The 21,001-nt window shown below is 45.7% G+C and overlaps 1 protein-coding gene across 1 annotated transcript in view; it reads left to right on the top strand.

Annotated features, from left to right (window-relative positions):
- The first annotated feature begins 768 nt into the window (after window positions 1-768).
- The window catches only part of SYNPR (synaptoporin), a 110,834-nt gene continuing 90,601 nt past the window's right edge, over window positions 769-21,001 (top strand). The window contains exons 1-2 of the mRNA XM_074835834.1: window positions 769-892; window positions 983-1,048. Of these exons, the coding sequence (XP_074691935.1) occupies window positions 875-892; window positions 983-1,048 (84 nt within the window). The 5' untranslated portion in view covers window positions 769-874. The remainder of the gene's footprint in view (window positions 893-982; window positions 1,049-21,001) is intronic.

Here is a 21,001-nt window from a genome sequence, read left to right on the forward strand (position 1 = left end):
TTCTGGTGGCACAACTGGTTGTCAGGGTGGCAGTGAAGTTGAATATGAAAATGTTTGCAGAATCGGGGCCACAATCGAGTTGCTGGCTATGTGCTGTTAAATAGGGTGATGGGTTTGTGCCCTTAACACTTTCCTGAGCCTTTGCTGGGGCAAGCACTTGGCTCTGTGGCAAAACCCTCACGGTGATTTAATGCCCCAAGAACTGGAAACTGTCACCAAGCAGGAGCAGCACCAGCACGACTGGGCACAGCGAACTGCTGCTCCCGCCAGGCTGTGCCACCCAGGATGTACTATAATTATTAAGGTTATGTTGGGAAACGAGGCCAGAACCACGGCAAGACAGAAAATGCTGTTCTGCTGTCAAGGAAATGCTACAAAAGCAGGAGGGAGCGAGCGGCTGCGAGCAGGCTAGCAGAGCTGCAGCCCTGCTGCCGCGGGCGGCCGGCGGGCAAGTTCGCCCCGGGAGGGGGAAGAAGGATACGGTGCAACGTGGTGCCACCCCTCCCTGTCCCTGCTGCTTCCACGGAAATATTAATAGTTTCTTTGCAGGCGGTGGGGAAAGCAGTTTGTTTTCTTTTTTTTTTTTTTTTTAATTCATCTTTCCTCGACTTCTTCCTTTCCCTTCCTGCCCCGAAATAAAAAATTATTACAAAAAAAAAAAATACTGATTTAAAAAGTGGCGGAGAAGCAGCGCTGAGACGGGCGGGCGGAGGCCGGAGCGGTGCCCGGGCGCGGGGCGGCTCCGCGGGGCGGCGCGGAGGGCGCGGGGCCCCGCCCGGCTGCTCCGCCCGGCGTGCGCGGGGGCAGCGCCGCGCATCCCCGGCTGCCGGGCGGCTCCGCTCCGCTCCGCTCGGCTCCGCGGGGCTGCGGCGCCATGGAGGCGGTGGACCAGGTACGCGGAACCCCGCGGGCGGGATGCGGCGGCAGGGCGGGGGGGGAGCGCGGAGCGGGCGCGGTGCTGACTCCTTGTCTCTGCCCGCAGCTCGCCTCCGCGGGCACTTTCCGCGTGGTGAAGGAGCCGCTGGCCTTCCTCAGGGTGCTCGAGTGGGTGAGTCCCGGGGGGTTGTCGGGCAGCGCTTCGGCCGCAGCTGGGATGGAGAAGGGGTCGGGGGGGGCTGTCCCCAAAGTGCGCGCACGGCGCCGCGCCCCGCGGAACAGGTGGGAGCCGGGCTGGGACGGCGGCGGGGGCTGGGGACAGGGGACACGGGGCGTGGGGGCGCGGGGCTGAGGGTGGGGACCCTCATGCCACAGAGATGTGGCCGGCGGGGCGGGCTGGGGGCTGGGTTTGGGGGTGTCCGTGTCCCCCCCCCCCCCGTGCTGGATGTAAACAATTTATTTTTTTTAAAACGGGGGAGAAAAAAAGATAAAAATCCTCATTATGCATTTAGCAAACTTGTCTCTGGGCCGAGCGGGGAAGGAGGCAGATAATTGGTTTGCGGAGCAATGTCACCGTTTGTTGCTCTGATGCTCATTCCTAGCGAAGTCTGCAGGTCAAATGACATTCATCGCCAGTAGGTCTGCGGGAGCAGAGAGCCTCTCTGAACGGAAAGTTCAGAACATGTCATGGAGGATTAATCACGTTCCCCTAACGCCGGCTGGCTGGGGAATTATGTAAGCCACATATTTTGGGGGGCGCGTCCCCACGCGGGTGCGTTTAGCCACATGTTTGCACCCGCTGTGCGCAGCCCAGCCGCAGGGTGTTGCGAGGGGTGTTTTGGTGTGCTGGGGACAGCTGCTCGCCCCAGTCCTGGTCTCTGCCCCGCCGTCAGCAGCTCTTCTCCTCCGCTGGGCTCCTCGAAGCACCGCATCCCGTGGAGGTGGGTGATGGGGACGTGGCGGTGCCATGGGCTCGGGATGAGGTGGCCCTGCATGCTGAGGATGGACGAGGTGCCTTGTGTTCCTCACCTAAAGCTCCTGCAAAGCCACCTGGTGCTGCTGCTCCTGCCTCGAGGAGAAGTCAGGACGTTCAGGCGTTGAGCCCCAGCCATCGTTCTGGGGGTGCTTCAACCACTCTGCCGTGGAGCAGAAGAATGGGGAGCAAAGCTATTTCTGTGGCAAATAGCTGCTGGGAGCGTGGGCTTTCGACTGTCTGCCCGGTGAAGCTACGTCTGGTGGTGGTTGGGAAGCGAGCTCCTCCGGGAAGGGCTCTGGGCCGGGGGGTTTAGGCTGTGCCCTTCAAGAAAACTCTTCCCCCCAGTGCGTTGACGTCCTCGGGACAGCAAGTGGGAACTCTTTTCTCTTGGCAGTTCCCTAGGTCTGTAACTTCTTCCAGCATCGAATATAAAAGCTGCCTTTGTCATGGTTGAAAGCCACATGCAGAACTCTTCTGGCTGCTCTATCTGCACGCTGCCTGGGTGTATGTATCTAAACGCACATGTGGCTGTGTGTAAACAGAGCTCCTCTGACACGGCTGAGGTGTGTCAGTCCTTGGCAATAAGGGAATGTGGGAGAAGGGTGCAGAGCACATTAAGATTTAAGACGGTCTGAGACATTATTTTTTGCCCCTTCAACGTGTATGTGTAAGTAGAATTAAGCAGGTTTTAGTGTGTGGTATCTCAGAGCGTGGAAGACTTGTTTTGTTTTTAATATACTTGAAAGGCTTCTTGGATTACCCCAGTTCCAGCTCTGTTCACTTCATGTTGTTGCTCCCATCGTCCTTCTCCCCTCACCATGCCTGTCAACTTCTGTCCACCTCTCTCTACCATCTCCGGTCTCAACTAAGTGTCCATTTCTCCCTCAGGCTCCTTTTATCAGCCTAATTATCATTTTAAACTTTAAAAAAAAAAACCACCAAAGGCTCCAGCCGATCCCGTGGCTGCTTCCACATTCTCTGGCAGACTCACAGCCCTTGGTGTGCTTGATCGGAACAGTCAAATTATACCACTAATTGCTGGATTTACAGCTGTTTCATTTCAGGTGTTAAATGACGTGTGAGTGGGGTTTTTTATGCAAAAAGTGCTGGTGACAGTGGAATTTATTAAACCTGCTCTTGTTAACGCTGATGAGATTTTCAGAGCTTTACAGTAATCACCTGTCAGAGGGTGTGACCGGTGTCATGTGAGTGACGTGGTGGCTGAATCATAACACCCAGTTTTACAGTGTTTTAGGATTTGGGAAAGCAAGTGCAAGTAATTCTAATGTTGTCTTCTTTTGACTTATTTGTCATCTAAAAGGGAGGTGTTAACTTCTGCTTTTGGAAAACTTATGCTTTTTTTAATGCATATTTCCCAGAAAGCCAAGGTTTGGATTTCTAGTGTGAAAAGCAAGCAGGTAGGACACAAAAGTGGGGAAAGCCCTTTCTGCAATCTAAGAAGGGGAAAACTGGCATTTCTGCCCTGTTGTTTGTGTACTATAGCCCATATGCTACTCATGGCACCTCTTAACACCTCCCACTTGAGTCCTAGATTGCATCTGCAAAGAAATAAAGTTCATAGCCCAGCTGGTGACGCAGCGATTCTGGGCGTTGGGTGGCCCTCGTGCTAGGGGGGAGACTTTGTGGTGTTGCAGCACAGATGGCAGAGGTATGGGGGTTCCTCAGAAGGGTTGGTAGGGTGAAGATGGCGTAGACCGAAAATGTCCTCAGCTGGTCCAGGCAGTCCAGCTTTGAATTTGTACTCTCATCTTTTGGGCAATTTGTGTAGGCCCATGATGGCTCAGGGGTCAGCACATTTTTATTAATAAACCTCTTGTACAACGGTGCTGCTGAAGTTTGTGTATTAATGATGCAAGTATTTGCAAGTCTGGAGACAAGCTGTAGGTTTCTCAGGTGTGAAACTGTAACTGTTGCAGAATAAATCTACTAAGTGTGCAAATTCCAGTTTACCTGTAGTCTGGCTCAGACATGGACCTCTGCCTCGAGCAGTAGGGACTTTATCTGACCTTCAGTCTTCTCTTTGACTATCACCTAGCACCCAGAGAGAAGATGCTGAGATCAGACTGATGATTCTGAATATTCACAGCACTGTAATATGTTTTTGTTTGTATTTCCCATGTACTTTGTAATCTTATTTTCAGCCAAGAAATTGCATTTAGGAAGCCATTAAGAGACAACATTGGCTCAGGCCCAGGAAAGGTTAAGAGAAAAAGGAAGAAAAAAAAAAAGTGACTTGTAGCAATTAAGCAAGAGTTGCGGGGTTTTTTTTTGACTCTACCTTGGTAACAGATTGTGTACTTAGAGTTTTTGGATCACAAATCAGGGCTTGGAAAACTGCACACAGCTGTACAAGATAGGCCCTGGGTGTTTCCAGCTTTGAGTCAACTCTTGCTTCATGGCATGTGGTGGGGGCAGGGAAAAGCTGTTTAAAAGCCGTGTTTGTTCTTCCTCTTCTTCATTCCCCTGGCTGTTACTCCACAAATCTTTGCATGAGAAGAGGGTGACCTTCTGAAGCTTATTCCTGGTGATAATCTACTGTGGCACTACAACCAGTTGCAATGTCACAAACACTGTTACAAGTTCACTTGAGAAATGACTCACCTATACACACACCTGACAATAATGAATAAGGAAAGATGAAAGAGAAGAAATATGTTCATTCATCTCTATGGATTAATTTTGGTCCTGTGAATCTCTGGATGTGTTTAGACTGCTTTTATTGGGGTCTGCAAAAAGTGAGCAAGACAAGCAAGTTTGTCAGTTGTGGTCTGTTTGTTTTGCAGTTGTTGTGTCTCTGGAGCCCTACAAAGGCAAATTAAATGAAAAGCAGAGCTCTGGGCATGGCAGTGTGGTGTATATGAACTACCTCATGTATAATCAGGTGGTTACCTGCAAAAATATTTTTGTAAAGATGGAAACTTTGTATCTCAAGGCTGAGGTTTGTAATTACTTCTGCTGCTTCCTCGCAGTGATTTGACCCAAACAACTTTCCTCCCGCAGACCCAAAGCAACCTGACATTTGTCCAGATTCCATGTAAAATAACAGGAGCTGCAGTGCTGTCTGTAACGACTTTCCCTGTAACCCTTGATAAACAGCAGAGATGCAGAAAGTCCACCTTTTTGTGAGTTGGGAGGTGCTGTGATTGCCTTGCTGAGTATCTGCAGGTTGTTGTTTTAAAATACCGTACAAGAAGCTCCCTGCTCTGCCAGCTTGCTGCCCAGCCTAGGCTGGTATGGGTGCAACAGAAGGGGTATTTTGGGCACAGAGACCGTACAAGTAGCTCTGGCTGTATCAGGGCAGATGCGAGTCATTTATGTTGCAGGGCAGATCTTGAGGACACTGGGGCTTTTCTTGATAGGACAACTTGGAAATGGACATGATGTTGTTCAATGAACCCAAATGTGTCTGAGGAGTTGTTTGAATTCTTGCCTCTGTGCAGAAAAAATACGTTCCAGGCCTTGCATGGCTGCAGATCATCACTGCTCATGAGCATGTTCACGGGATGTGCCAAAGATCTCCAAAGCAGTGCAGGGCATCTGGACAGCAAATCCCCATTCATCTCGGGTGGAAACTGCACAAGGGAATTGCAAGGAGGTTGGAAAAATCTGTGTTACGTGGACCAAGCTAACCTTGCTTTGTTTCCTTGCCTTCATGATGTGATCGTTTGACTGGTGAGCCAGGAAGAAGGCCAGGCTGTTGCCAGCCTGGCAAGAGTCAAACTTGCTTTGATTGTATAGATTCTGAAAGGGTTAGCACCCCTTGCCTTGCACACAGATGTGTGTTTGGAAGGCAAAGGGAATCTGAATCTTGAAAGACTGATAAGTTGTCTTGTCTTTTGTCCTAATGCTGATTGCTCATCTGGCCATGGAGCGCTTTTGTTGGATTATATTTGCATACATATGAATGGACATAAGTAGCTGCATGCCTTCAAGTGTGTCCTAGAAAAGCCTAGATATCTTGAAATGCTGAAAATAAATGAAAAAATATTAAGATAATGCTTGCGTGACGCATGTGTGATTAGTAGTTTACTCTGTATAGTGTATTATGGGCCTGAGATATGTTGTAGTTGCTTGAGACTCTTCATCATGTTTGCTTGTGTGTGTTTGCTTAACGAGAAGGTTGCTGTCTACTCTGGCATGGGCAGAGACTTTAGGTGATGGAGCAGGGTAACCTTGCTGAAGCTTAATGCTCTTCATGGATGCAGGGCTGGAAGAGTTGGGGGTTTGATCTTCTCTACCCTCATATTGAAAGAAAAGCCTTAATAATAAGAATATTTCTTTCTGCCTGCTGATGTTGTTTATGCAATGCCAGCATTCAGTCCATCCATCTTGATGTGTAAGATACACAAGCACACATAAAAAATGTATTGTCAATTGTTTTGATGTCTGCCTTGGTATATAGGTACCTAGCTGTTCTTGAAAACCTGGTCCCATTACTACCTCAAAGGTCTTGTATGTGTAGTGTCAGGTCAATAAGACATGTGCCACTTAATCAAAAAATGTAAATCCTTTTCTATGATATTTAATATTAGAAAGGTAATTACCGTGTAACTAACCCTTCTCTGTAAGCTGTCATTAATTGGATGATTTCTTATAGGCAGCTTAGCATAATGCATGCAGAATACACTGCAGCTCTGTACAGACAAAAATTGCCAGAGAGAAATAACAGGATGTGAGCGTCCAAGGGACCAGAGCCCTGCGAAACAGGCAGGCTTTATCGGTCCTGGTCATTGGACATACAACTTCTGAACACATATCAGGGCATTGGTAATGTGCAGGCAGGGCACTCTGTTGGACAAGTTATTTTTATTAGGAAGAACTGGGAGGTGGATTTTGCCATTAGACATCAGGCTCTGTTGTGTGCAACGGGAAAGATCTGAAAAGTTTTTGTAGTCTCACTGAAGACAGATGTGAAAGCCATATGTTACTCTGTCAGTGGGACTGGGATAACAGCAGCAGAAGCAATAACAGTGCCCGCATGGTGTTTTACCTTGCGGTCTGAAAGTCTCAACTTCTGGGAGTCGTGTGACTCTGAAACCTTTGGCTTTGATGAACCATATGCTTTTAGATCAGGGTAGCAGAAGAAGGATGGAAGCCCTAAAGACTGAAAACCCAGAGCACGAATGAAAGAGCAGAAAAATCTGTCTTGTGATCCCGTGGTTTTACAGACTGCAGAGCAACGGTTGTTCTGCTCACTGTTCACATGCATGTTTATCTGTGTGCATATCTTGTTGGAAACTGAGAACTGTGCTGATCTTGTCCCATTGAAAAGTTGCTGTTAAAATGGTACAAATGTTGGTACAGGCAAGGAGGGAAGGAGAAAAGGTCAGCAGTGCCTGACCACATTGCAAATCAATGACTTCTTTTATCTGAAAAGTGCCTACCATTTTCCACTTAGACTCACGTTGTGATCGTGGAAGAGTTAATTTTAAAAGGTCACCTAACAATTCATTTAAATCCTGATGATTCTCAAGCAGCCCAGAGTGGGACCTGGTATAAATGAGTTGTGTAGGATTAGCACATATGGTTGAGATACAGTGCTCCAGGAGGCAGTTTCTGGAGTTATGTACTGCTTCAGTGAAAATCCCTGGGTGAAACTGGTAAAATCTCCTTATGGCAAGCCACATTCTTGATGGCAGAATCTGCTGGTGTTATCTGAATGTGGCTGTTTGAAGCATTAGGAATAGAAGATGAGGAGAGAGACTCATTAATGCTAAATTTGATTATATATGCAAACCAGGTTTCTATGAAAGGAAGAACAAAAATGATCTGACTTTCAAACTAGCAAGAAGATGCATGGAGATAGAGGGTTTTGCCATTAGACATACATGGTTAAAGTCTCCTTGCCAATTTTTATGAGGGAGATGTTTCAGTCATCACTCCTATAAATCAGCATCTGCATAATTGGAGCCCTGGGTAAAAGCCCTGCATGTTGACATCTCTGGATTCAAATGTTGCAGTTGGGGGCGGACAGGCTTGGAGATGCTTGTGATAAAACCCTTTCATCACGTGGATTCTGTGGTCCCTGAGTTAACCTGGATTCGTGGCACTATATGTGATGATCCCAAGGTGCAGGAGACATCCTGGTCGCTCCACTCTGCTCCAGGAGAGAGGACCTCCACCTGAGGCAGGAGAAGGGGAGAGGCAGAAGGCAGGTAGCATTGGGCTCTGCACAGGGCTGGTGATGGAAGGCAAAGTGCTCATGCCTCACCTCTGCAAGAGCAGTTTCTCCTTTGGTACCAAATAAAAGTGGTTAAGTAGTATTGTGGTCCTGGGGTGCAGTGTGGAAAACAGCACTTGGCTGGCTGGCTGGCTATCTAGCCTGGCAACTGGCCAAAGGGGTCTTAATGGCTTCTCTCAGCAGGGATCTGCAAAGTGCTGTAAAAAACATTATGGGAAGGAACATACAGAGTGGAGGTGCTGCTTTTAAGGTGTTTGTTCAAAGTGGCATATGTACTGCAAAGTGTGACATAGTTGCTAAGGTGACAGCTTGCTTGCTTTTTGGCAAAAGCAAAAGAATACTGAATATAGCCAAACCGTAAGCTTTTGCTTTGTTTAATTTGCACAGTTTTATCTTCTGGCCATTGTGGAGACTTCTTGGATTTGTCTTTGGAAGCAGTGTTTTCCCATTCAGAATACTTCACTTGGTTCGAAAAGCTAATACTGCTCCCCATTCATAAGGAAATGCTTAAATCGCATAAAATGATGGGGGGTTCAGTGATTATAATTGTAGATACAAATTCCATCATTGAAAGGATTTGGTAATGGCATTCAGTCAAGTAAGGAAGTATTGTCTAAGAACTTTTTATATAAACAAAAAATATTAGGTGTTGCCTCATTAGCAGCCTATGGATATGGGCATATCCATGAGCACACAGTCTGGAAGATTTTTGCATGTAGCATTTGTATGCGTTTGCAAACTTCTCAAACCTAAGCTGCAATGCATGGTGAGGAGAGGACTCCTGTTGGTCAGGGTCGGAGGTTGCTTGTGGTGAGAGGGTGCAAAGTCCGGGCAGGGAGTCTTGCATTGAGCAGCTCAGTGACTGCCATGGTTGAGTATTTTCATAATGCTGCTAGGGGAGGAGGATCAGCAGAGGATTAGACTGACGTGGCCCCTCAAGAGAGGGGTTTTCCAGATGAGCAGCCATCTGTGGCGTGAAGCAATGTTATGGTCCTCAGTGTGGAGAGGAAAGCAGAAAGGTCTCACAAGCCTAATGTCAACTTTGGTCCTTAAAGCAGTGGGGTACGTGCACAATCCAAGAATAATGGCCAGAAAAGGCTGAGGTAATGTGCTCATTGCCCTTTATTGTTTTACCTTTTCTTTCTTTGTGATGTTCTAATTGATAGCTAAATGTGTTTCTCTGAACAAGCTGTTCTGTCTGTGCCTTTTCTAAAATGCCTTAGCATCTGGGGAGAAGGCTGCCTTAGAGGCAGAGCCTGTGGGAGCTGCTGAGCTAATGCTGTGGGGAGCAGAAAGTGCTGCAGCCTGGAGCCTGGGATAAAAGTCAGGGGGAGCTCGCTCTGTGGGCTCCTGTTCCCAGATGAATGCTGGTGCAGATGTCCCAGCCCCAGTTTGGCAGTGCCATCGCAGGGCAGAAGTTAGCGAGGGTATTTTCAGAGTGGTCAGAGATCAATGTTACCCTGCACAGGGGGCTTTTGCTGGGGGATTGGGGATGTTTCTTTGCTAAGACGACCCCAAAAAGCATCCTAGGTCCTGAGATATGCAGGGGGGAGGTAGTCTCCTGTTTCTCTGTGTTAAGGAAGCAGGAGAAAAACTGAAGATCAGGAAGATTTCAATAAAGTGTTACACATTTTCAGATGGGAGGTATATAGTCCCAGACCCACAGTCAGAAATAAATCTGATTTGACTGTCTTGCAAAACTCCCAAACAGTCAACTTGATCTTTATTTCATAAGAAATACCAGAGCCTGCTGCAAACAGCCTGACTGAATATTCACTAGAAGTGCCCAAGAACCTGAGGTACTGAGGGTGAAATTCTGCCCAGAAGATCTTGGAAAGAAATGCTACAGGACATCGGTAAGATTATTGATACATCAGGAAGTAATTTATGGTAATGGCTCTTCAGTAGCTGTTTGAATTTCAAAAAGTTTATTGTAGCTGTCCTCAGTTTTCACTTTTCCTGATCTTAATGCTCTGCCCTCCTGTGTAATTTCTCAAGTGATACAAATCCAAAGTATCTTTGGCTTGAAATGATAAGCCTCAGCTCAAATCCTTCAGCACTTGCATGTTGGGTGCTTGTATTGGGGCCCTATGTTTGACTCTGCATTTGCTGCTCCTCCTGATGTTAGGTGAAAAGCCTCTGTGGAACTCCAAATAATTCTACAGAATTAGGAAAATCTTCCCTGCCAGGTTCCCAAAAAACAGGGCGATAACTGACTTCTTGGTTCAGCCTCCCTGATGGGCCGTATTATGGCCTATGGCTGCCTTCAACATCCAAACCAAAATAGCCCAGGGTACCAGGAAATATCTTACAGTTATTTAACAAGCAAACTTGAGCCTTGCTTGCACTGTTTTCAGAATAATCTTCTCCCTGGCTGTGTCCTGGAGGTATGCTTGAAGCAAAACAAAACAAGACAAGTCCCCCATCTGTGTGCAAATTTAAAACCACATAGTTGCTTACCCCTGCTACTCCTCATGCAGAAGCTATGTTGCACACAAAAAAGCACTGCTCTGCATCAGTTTTTTACTCATTTAAACCAACCTGTGTATGTACAGAGTGGTGGCTGGGAGCAGTTGAACATGGCAAGGTCATAGCTCCCTGTTGGGACTGTAAGGGGGAATGATGCCCATGGGTGTATATCATGCCCAGCCCAGTGGGGTTAGGTTTGATACTGGAAATTGGGTTATTACTGCAGAATACGTATATTGCAATAATTATCCTATGGAGTTGAGCAGTTTCTCCGAGTACTTTTTTGGAGACTGTGCTTGAAAACCAAAGCAAGTGTGGGATTCCCCCACTGCCAAACGCAGCAGCCGATAAATCCAGCAGAGCTCTCCTGATTGCCATCTCCAAGGGCAGTCAGCGTGCCGGACTGGAATTAGGTCCCAGTTTGAAAGAACGTGCCTGCCAAAAAATTAAACAATGGATGCCTTCCTGTTTAATTTTAACATTTTAATTAAATTCTTTGCTGCTGTGTGCCTTTGATCTCAGCGAGTTGATAATACATGGTGTCTGCTGTTGTGTCGTAGCAGCGTTTTGTTCTAATCTTGCACGCAGACGCATGGATGCATTGGAGTATGGATAAAAGTGCAAAAGCTGCACGCTGCTGACTACCAAGTGCATTGCAAACTGACTTTTCCAACTGGTAACCAAAGGCATGTGGACAGAGAGATTATTCACGAGTACGGCTCAATAGAGCTTCTTTCTGAACATATTTTCTCCTCATTTTTAATCTAATTCTGTGAATGGTGCTGCAAGAAGAGTTTCCTTGATGGTATTACTCATTGAGAGGGTTGAGGCCAGGAGCTGAGATTTTATTGCAAAACAGAATCAGTTTCAAGTGGGATAATTAATAAAGTTTTATCCCTCAGTCAGAGAGCAGAAGCAACGCTGTAGGGCGTTGACTGGGCACATCTGTTGATTAGTCCCAACCAAGTGCCCAGTTTGAGAGCATTTGGCAGGCTGCTGGCTTTCTATACCACTGTGAAAAATGTGGGTACCGAGCGGCACGTAGCCAAGCATCCCACCGCAGCCGATTTCTAAATGTGTGGGAAAAGTCTTCAAATAAAAACATGATTACACATTTTTTCCCTTGCGCTGTTGATGGCCGAGCTTCGGTGATGACAGGAGGAGGTAAGCGAGCTGGGAGCATGCGGTATTTTTATGGCAAGGAAAGGTATTAGTGTGATTTTCCTCATGTTTTATAGCCTGGGGCAGGTGACTGAGGAGCGTGTGGAGTATTTATCCTTTGTGATTTGGGCTGTACCTAGATGTCAGGGAAGCATCTGTTATTGCTGCATCAAAGAGTCATTGGTAGAGCTGACTTGGGAAAAGGAATTTCATTTCCTTGTTGGAAAAATAATTTTTAATGTAAATTTCCATTGGAGACTGGCATTCTGATGAGATCAATGAAGAAATATTTGTGCCAGAAAGCACAGTATTTCAGCACAAAATATTTCTGTAAAGAAACAGTGGTCAGGTTGTATTCCCCTTCTCTCCACAGTCCACTGCGATGCCCCAGGCTCGCTCCTCCTGGAGTCGTCAGTGGTGGATCACATCAAGTGTGACCCTCCTGTGCGTCGGGGCGGTGTAGTCTGGCTGTGGAGCCTGATTTACAGAGCGCGGGCAGCCCGAGGAGCCAACCCCAACTCCTTGGAGGCACAGTAGTGTTCCCACAGTAGGTATTGCAAGCCCTTAGCACTGGGACTTGAGAAGAGTAGTCAACATTTTTTGAGAGACTACAACTTTTTTTGGAAGGAGATGAGTGAGTCTAAAATGCAGGAAATGGCTTTGGTGGAAAATTTTCATCTGACTTTGAAGACAGTGTGTGCACATTGGTGTTGTAGTCTATGTTTGTATTGCGTGCCTAGACCTTTTTTTGGTCAAATGTGGAGTTTTTCAGAGCTGCACAGAGGCAGCACAGTCCACTTAGAGAAGCAGCGAGCCGTGTTTGTAGCCCTCCTTGTTGGCTCCGTGGCTGTGCGTGCTCCCGCTGCCGTTGCAGCCTGTCACTCGTGGCAGGCAGCTCTGCGGAGAGGGCGCCCGTTCCAGCACAAAATCTGTGCCTGTCCAGATTGCGAGGCCCTGGCAGGCAGTAGGAGCTGGCTTCACGGCGGGCCGACATATGCGGAGGACCTGAGTGTGCCACGGCAGAAAGCCTCCTGCCACCGCCGCCCGCGTTACGGCGCTTCCCAGGGAGGGACGATGCTGTGAAAATGAGCTCCTTGCCTGCGATCACTGCTTTATTTTTCCTTTTTCTTTTTTTCATCCCCTTCATCATGGTTTTCACAGCAGAACGACAGCAACAGGAGACTGAGGCTCAGGTCTCATGGCAGGACCGATCCAGCACGGCTTGTGTTGTTGAGGAGTTAATAGAAAAGCTCTTCCTGCCATATAGCTCACTATGGCATAGTTCACCCATTTTTAAAAATAGTTTTCCATCTTTTTGTTTATGTGCTCATTAGCACTGGCCACCCATGGGTGCAGCTTTGGTTGTTAATGCAGCTGAAGAGGCTCTGACAGAGCTAATAAATGTTTTTTGTGCAGCTTAGTCCTCCAAAAGTAGTGACTCAGCAATGATCAAACATCTCTCATGGGACAAACAGTTCCCAGCTATTCCCAACTTGCAATAAAACCTGCGTGTCACTGGGCTGTCAGGAGGCAGGACTCGAGTACCCCACATCTGTATTACTTCTGCACAGAGAGATTGCTAAGCATGTCCTGGGTGTTAGGACAAGAGTACTCTTGCTTGGTTTAAAAGAGATTATTTTTTTTCTGGGGATTTTTACACTCCACCCCGTGATGCGCTTTGGGATGCATTCAGCTTTCTCTTCTGAATAGGGCTCCAGATGATGGAAATAAATTATCATAAATTAGAATAGATTGCACTCTTCAGCATCTCTACATCTGTCATTATGTTTCTTTAACAGTTCAGTTTAACATTTATACACACTCTGACAGCAGCTACTGGTGTGTATGCTATAAATATTGGCTTGGAGAAGACATTAATGGAGTTTAGGTAAACGTTTGATGCCGCTGAGATTCTGTTCCATATGGTGGTATGCAGCGAAATCGGATTCAACGTGCCACGTATAGCGCTCATGTATTCCCTATAGACTGGCCTCCTGGCATTTCATCAGCTCACCACGTTACCAAGAAAGCGCAGGTGCCTTCAGAGAGGAAAGTGAGCTTCTTGCAGTCTGTTCTGATTTTTACCACCTGTATTGTTCGCGGTTTAAAGCCAACATGTAGCATGTACAGGTGGGAAGGGCTCGGGGAAAAGACATCTCTCAGAAGCAGCGGTCAGGAATTCGGCAAGGAGCTGCGGGAGCACTCTGCTTTGAGCATCCATGGGATGCCATTTTGTTTGACAGTAACTAAGTAACAGAGTGAAAGCTTTGCACATTGGTTGGTCACGGTTGCTAAAGCTGAAATTTGTGACTCTTAACCCTGATGAAACTGTCACCAAACCCACACTTGGGGAGCGTGGCTTCAGGGTTTGAGGTGTCCGGCTTGCATCCCACTGATTTGCAGGAGGACAAATAACCAAGACTATCATGGCAAGAGGCAGGAAGAAATATATTCTGGTCCCTCTGGTGTTTCTTCCATAGTTCGACAGAATTTGGATGTCTCCTAAAAGGTTTTTAGGTTTTGCTGTGTTGGTTTGGGGGTGTTTTTTTTTGGTTTTGCTAATTGCAACAGCTTGATTAGTGTAGCCTGATGAAGTGGCTTCCTCCTCAGCAGTATTTCTCTGATTTACCCTTCTTTCAAGCTGGTGTGAGGGTAAGAAGTGTGGTGTTTGGCTCGGCACTGCCGAGGGGCAGTTGGGGTAAAGCAGCGGGCAGACCAGCCTCTGTGCCTGATGTGGGGCCCTGGGAAACATCTGGCTTATGCTGGCCCTGGGAAACATCTGGCTCGTGCCGGCCCCGGGGCACATCTGCTGCAGAGAGGAGTGCGGCTGCTTCATTTGCCCCTGTGCAATGCAATGTAAGTAATGAAGTAACCGTAACGTACAAACTGGCTCAAAGCACGGCAATCCAAAGAGAAAGTGCTCTTCACGCTGTAAACTGCTAAAGGTCTTTATGATGCCAGTGAATTAAAAATCTGAGAAGAAAAAACCCTCCAGTGCTATAAGTTCAAGATGTGTCTTTTAAAAGCTGCTGGTGGGAAGGGGAAGAGATAACTTATCTGAATGGAAATATATTTAAACTCTGTATCTTGTACAGTTCTGGGTTACTGCAATGGAAACAGTGTATTCCCTGTCACTTGGAGAGCTGGAGAAATTTTTTTATAGACTGAATGAGTTTCTGTGATAATGCTACCCCTTTTGATCTGAATCAGATTTTCAGGCCTCTGCAGGGTATTTCTTTTAAAAGAAGAAGTTGCTTCAGATCTTTCAGTGATGCACTCGTGTTTATTCGCACTGGCAGTACGGAGGAGCCTGGTGTGCCGCGTCCAGTGAGGGATACTGCATCCGCAGCCTCCTTCCCCCCTGGCTGGGCAGAAACCCCTTTCTTGCCTTTTCTCAAGCTTTCAGGTTTTAGTCTTGTTCTGACTGCTTGTGTGGTTCTTCTGCCTCAACCTTCCTCTTCTTTCTGGCTCCTGCAGAAAAAAATGTTTTGCAAAACCATTAGCAAAATTCTTCTGCCCAGAGCAAAATCTTGCCCGTGATTTTCCTTTGAACAGCTAGTTGTGTCTGTCTGAGCTTGAGGCTGCCATTTATATCTCTTGAATGATGCTATAAAGGAACTAAACTGTGTTTAAAGAAAGGCAGCATTTACATTCGCCTGACGTTAAAGACGTTTTAGCCCAGCCGACAAGATTTCATGGTGAGCCTTGCTCCGGCAAGGAACCCTTCAGCCTTCTCTAAGCTAAAAGAGAAGCTGGACTCCGGGGAGCAGTTTCAAAGCACTGAAGCTCTTTTATCGTTATTTGTTGTATTTCTTTTCTGCATCTTCTGGCTCTTTGAGGCCTGGACACTTCAGACCTAGAGACTCTGGGTGCAGCCCTTACCATGTAGCTATGACAGGCACAGTTTTCTCCGTGATGCCCTCTGATGAGCATGCTGAATTTGAGAAGGGATGTGCAGCAGGAGGAAATTCATGTAAACATTGCATTTTGGATCACTTGTCATGAGAATATCTCCTTGAATTGTGTAATTATTTAATTGCTTTTTTTTAAATTTAGCTCTGATCTAGACTGTAAAGATACTCTTGGGTGGAGGGGAGAGAAAGGAGCCCTTATTCTGGGTGGGTTTTTCTGTTTTCAAATATTCATGATGTTCTCCTAGGAAATGGGTCTATGCCCTTCTTTTTCATTAAACCTGCCATGTTTCAGCTTTCACATATGACTGATGTTCATAAATCCCAAGGCTATTCCTTTTAGGCTTTCTGTCCCCATAGTAAACCTGGAGATGAGCCATTCCCAGTTCCTACTGTCACCTGTACCTGGTTGAAAGGCCCCTTGGGGTAGGACAGGAGAAAAGTCACACTTTTTGCACTCCAATCAGTGCTGGATCTTGGAGTTTAAAAATATCACAAGTGAAAAACATGGATGTGAGTCATACAGAAAACACCCTTCATTTCTAAGGGAATATAAATATCAGAAAAACACATTCTTCAGATGTTTCCTCCTCCTGAGAGGTAGCCACATCTAAGATTTCTGTTTGAAGTGTTCAATCATAAACATTGGTCCCCTGCTGTCAGAATGACCACTAGATACAGGAGACGCCTGTTAAATGTTAATAGCTAATACTGTGCCAGAGCTACATTAGTCATGAGGGTCTGAGTAGGCTTTGCACAAAGGGAAAAGATGGAGAAGGCTGCAACTTCCCTTCTTGGGTCAAGATGCTCCAGCGATCAGTCTGCAGTAAATGCCTCACTTCTGGAAAGTTTGGTGCTTGCTTTGGACCAAAATGCTCATCCACATCTAACGCATCTGGTGTTGTATTCCAGGACAGCATATCTGCATGCTTTTGGGGGAGTGAGCTCTTGCTTTTCAGTTGTCCCCTTTGCCCCTCAGCAGCTGGCAGACTATAATTTTGTATCAGCTGGGCGTAGTGGTATTTTTGAAGCCAGCATGCGTTAAAATTCATATGCATTTCCCTGTGTTTTTACAAGATTAATATTTTAAAGGGTATTTAATACAAAATTGCTGAAAATTATTTAAATCTGAGACATGCTGGCGAGATCAGAGAACTCTTATCAACTGTTAAATTAGTAATGTTGAATTAGACATGAGAAAATCCTTTTCAATTTAAGTGGCTTTTCTCAGAACTTTTTACATGTTTAATATCTTCATTCATCCTTCTAATAATTGTTCCAGTTTTGGCTCTCCCTGAGTTTCCATGCAGATGTGCACAATACATACAGTTCAGGCCCTGATGCATTCAGCCAAGCTGTACATCACTGAGGACCATCAGGGAGCCCCAGAAACACTTGTCTCAGGGGTACATTTTCCTCCTGTGGATACAGTGCAAAGATTGAGCCCTTCTAGGGTAATTTCATACTTGTATTTGAAAAACCTGGTTGTGCTGCTGTCTGAGAGAATGGAGATCATGAGTGCTCTTCAGTGTAGACCCTTCAGCATTATCTGCCAAGAATCTTAAAACTTTGAACTAGAAATAACATTTGCATAATATTTTGCAAGGAAACTACCATGAGGCCCTGCAAGGGGAATTACAAATATTGGGTTTTTTTCTTCGTAACTCTTGGAGGGGGTCAGCCTCTCCCCAGTCCCTCTTGGTAGCAAGCTGCTGTGAGAGCTTAGCGGAGCAATGTGTGTCCTGGTCACACCAGATGGATCTCATTTGTGTTGCTGTTCATAGTCATGATAGGCAGCAAATGGAGTGGAGCCTGAGGCAGCACGTCGGTGCCTGATGAATTACAGAGATAAATAAGGCAAGAATCTGCTTTTGCTTTTCCCTTTGAGTGTGCACATAAGTGTTAGGTGGCCCATGTTTGAAGAGACAATGTGAAATGAGCTTTCAAATATTTCCTTGAAGTTGTCTTAATTATTTAATTATAATGGTAAGGAACAAAGCGGAAGAATCAATACGCCTAATTATTACATCTAAATGCAAGAGAAATTAGCCAGTGAACTCTCCCTTCTCTGGGGAGGATTAATCTTCCTATGCTCTATTTCAAATGTCTTCAAGAAAAATGAAAGGCTTATCACCTAGGAAACACGCGGTCCTAATCGCCCAGGTCTGACACTTGGATTTGCAGATGGTGAGGGGACTCTTAGTTGGTCTTCTGAAGCACAAAATTAGATTGTTTTTGCTTGTGTTTAACTGTTGTATTTGGAGTTTTGTAGCTGGGTGATTTGAATGACAAATGGGAGTGGGGCATGCACCACACATCATCCAGATATGCCTTGGCCAGCTCTGGATGAGCTGGTGGACCTACTCAACACCAGACAGTGCCATGTGGAGGGCATGGGTTGGATCCTAATATGATCCTGTCAGTGAGGCAGTGCTAATTAGCTCAGCTTCTCAGCAATGAAGTGCTGTATTGATGAGCCTGTACTGCTTACAGAGGTATCTTGTTTACCTTTGCACTGTGCAATATATGCTTTTCTGATAGGTGTATGAGACTCCAAGAAGATATCATTTTGCTGTGGCCTGGTAGCAAATAATCATGAGATGCTTACAGGTGATCCTGGTGGGACTTGATTCTTCACCCTTGAATTAGTCGCTGAACTGAAACGAGAAAAATATTTCCTGCGTACTAGGTTTAGTATGGCAATAAATTCTGGTTCTAACTTCTTGCTGTTGACTTGCACCAAGTCAATGATATCTCGTGATACTTTCTACTAGGTTGATTATAAGACTTTCAAGCTGTGACACAGATGTAAGATGATTTCAGATGAAGTGTTAAATGAATAATTACATCTTTATATAAAATGTGTTTAACCCCCACCCCCCATAATGTCTGACTTTCTTTAGATTTTGTCATTTGTTGTCATGTGTCGTCCTGGTGAGAAGTCCAAGTCTCAAAATACTAAGATGTGCTTCCCCAGAATATTACCACATTTTTTCACAGACAGATCGTGCCCAGGAAGAGAAGGGTTAGGTTTGCTCCTTGCCTGCAAACCCACCTCAGTGTAAAGAAGACTCAGCAGCTAAAATATGAAGTCTAAATAAAAGAAAAAAAGGGCCATTTCTTTGCATAACACTGGGGAAATCAGCCTTACAGTTCACAAACTGAGACGACAGCTTGCTGTAGGGAAAACTTCAGTCCATCATTATTTTTCATATTTGGGTTGCATTACTTGTGGCAGTTTATTAATTAGTTTCTATTTTGCACTCTTTCCTAAAAGAAAAATATTTCAACTTCTTATGTATCACCCTTGTACCTTTCTACCTTCCCAAATTACTCTTTGCATCATGGTCAGTTCCCATCTTTCCTGGCTGTCGAGTTGATTAACTGGGTGATGCTGACTGGAGGGCATGGGATGGGCCACTGATGCACCACCTGATTATGTGGTCATGGAAACCCCCGGAGGTAAGACCTCTGTTATCAAAATAAATTGGGATTTTCTGCCAACTAATGGTTGGTGAAGCTTGCACTAACGCTAGATTCTGCTGGATGATGCACTATGGAAGCCAATTAGCATTTGCTGATAAGCTAGGCTTTGATTAAGCTTTTCTAAGCTTTCTCATCGCAAGAAACATGTATTACTCATTGGACATGCAGATGCATTTGCAGTGTGTAATTACAAAATTTTCTAAAGGAGAGACCTATTTTAAACAGGGCTTTTGTTTCACTCTTATTCCTTCATTGCACTTACCAACTCAGTCACACAGTCTAATTCAGCAAACATAATTGACTGGTTTTAGGAGTTAAAATATCCTGTTGTTGAGTGTTTTATGCTTCAAATACCGAATATAATGAAGACCACTGCGGTGGGTACGAGCTATCTGCAGCCGCTCTGAAAGCCTTGCCCTTTGCAGCGAGCCTTTGGGAAGCAGAGGGCTGGCAATGCTGTGATCTGCAGCTTGAGCCAATTTACAAGTGATCTTGTCCCAATAATTCTGAGAACGAACTCTTTTTCTGTAGCCATACACAGGAATAACTTGTCCTGCTGAATGTGCAGCTCATTGCACTTGATGGGAATTCACTTATTGATCCAATTAGCTGCCGACCTGTTTACAGGGTGATTGTGGATGAACCAATGTAATTAAAATTGATTATGACTGTGTATCATGTCTTTAATCTTTGACACTCGGGACTTGGATATTATGGCGTGCCTTCTGTAGCTGATAATGGATTGTGAAGAGCATCAAGGAGTTAATGTGTTTTCACACTCCTTAGGGATATATTTTCTGTGTTACATTCTCATTTATCGTGTTGTTAACTGAGTGACAGTATCATGTTTCTTACCCGGTCATACATATTATGATAGCTTTAGTCACTTCATTTAAGAGATTGCATAAGCTTGTATATCTATGTCTATATCCATATGACGGTGCTTTAGAAAAAAGGAGTAGGAAATGGAAATTTTATTTCCAAGTCTAATTCATAGTTTTCATCCTTAAGTGTAACAAAGGCATTTCTATAGCTAAATGCATATACTTCCTATTTGTGGTGCCTTTAGTTTATTGCATGCCTAATAACATGGAAATCAGTTTTCCTATTCAGAGTTGTATACTGTGGTACACTGATGTGATTGAAGTTTGGCATAGTTAGCGTTTTCTGATTGAAATGCCTTGCAAAATTCTCAAATCAGAGCAGAAGAAAGAAACGCAGAGGTGGGCAGTGGAATGCCCTATCTGCACTTTTGTCACTGTACATCTCCTCTCCTGTGGCATGGCTACAGAATCAGAGGTGAAAAATGGCAGAAACAGAGCTGCTCTACCTGCTGGGCCCATATGCATCATCGTGTGCGCTTTCTCCCCCAAACTCCCAGTCCTGCACCAATACCTGGGGTAGGGGTAATGCTCTGGCAGTGGTTGTCCCTGCCGCAGGGGGACCAAATCTACTGCTGCTATCACAGAGCCTCTGAGATGCTCTCCAGAGTCTATCAGCAGTAGTGCCTTGGCACTTCAGCAGATGTGTTGTGGTTTTTTTTCCCCTTCTTCTTTCCTTTTTTAGGGGGGGAGAGAACTAAGGGTTTGACCCCTGCAGAAAACTGTGGTCGAGAGTCATTATACACCCCAATCCTGCAGGAGTAATCTTGTGTGTGATACAGGTTTTGTCCCTTCTGCAGATTACGATTGATGACTTCAGCTTCCCATGCCTTAGCACTGGGACTGGTGGGTTCAAGAAGTGCTTGGAGGCATACGTAGAGCGTGGGCATCCTTCACTTGTGGGGCTTTCCTCTCCCAGCCTGCGCTCTCATGCTAAGCTGGCTTCCTCTGCTAATTGTGTGGATACTCCCAGGGTTTCAGCTAGTGATCACAGAGCAGACTTCTCTTCTTGCTCTTAAGTCATGTGTCTATCCTCTTC

Source organism: Strix aluco, chromosome 11 (assembly GCF_031877795.1).
Source record: "Strix aluco isolate bStrAlu1 chromosome 11, bStrAlu1.hap1, whole genome shotgun sequence".
Classification (NCBI taxonomy): domain Eukaryota; kingdom Metazoa; phylum Chordata; class Aves; order Strigiformes; family Strigidae; genus Strix; species Strix aluco.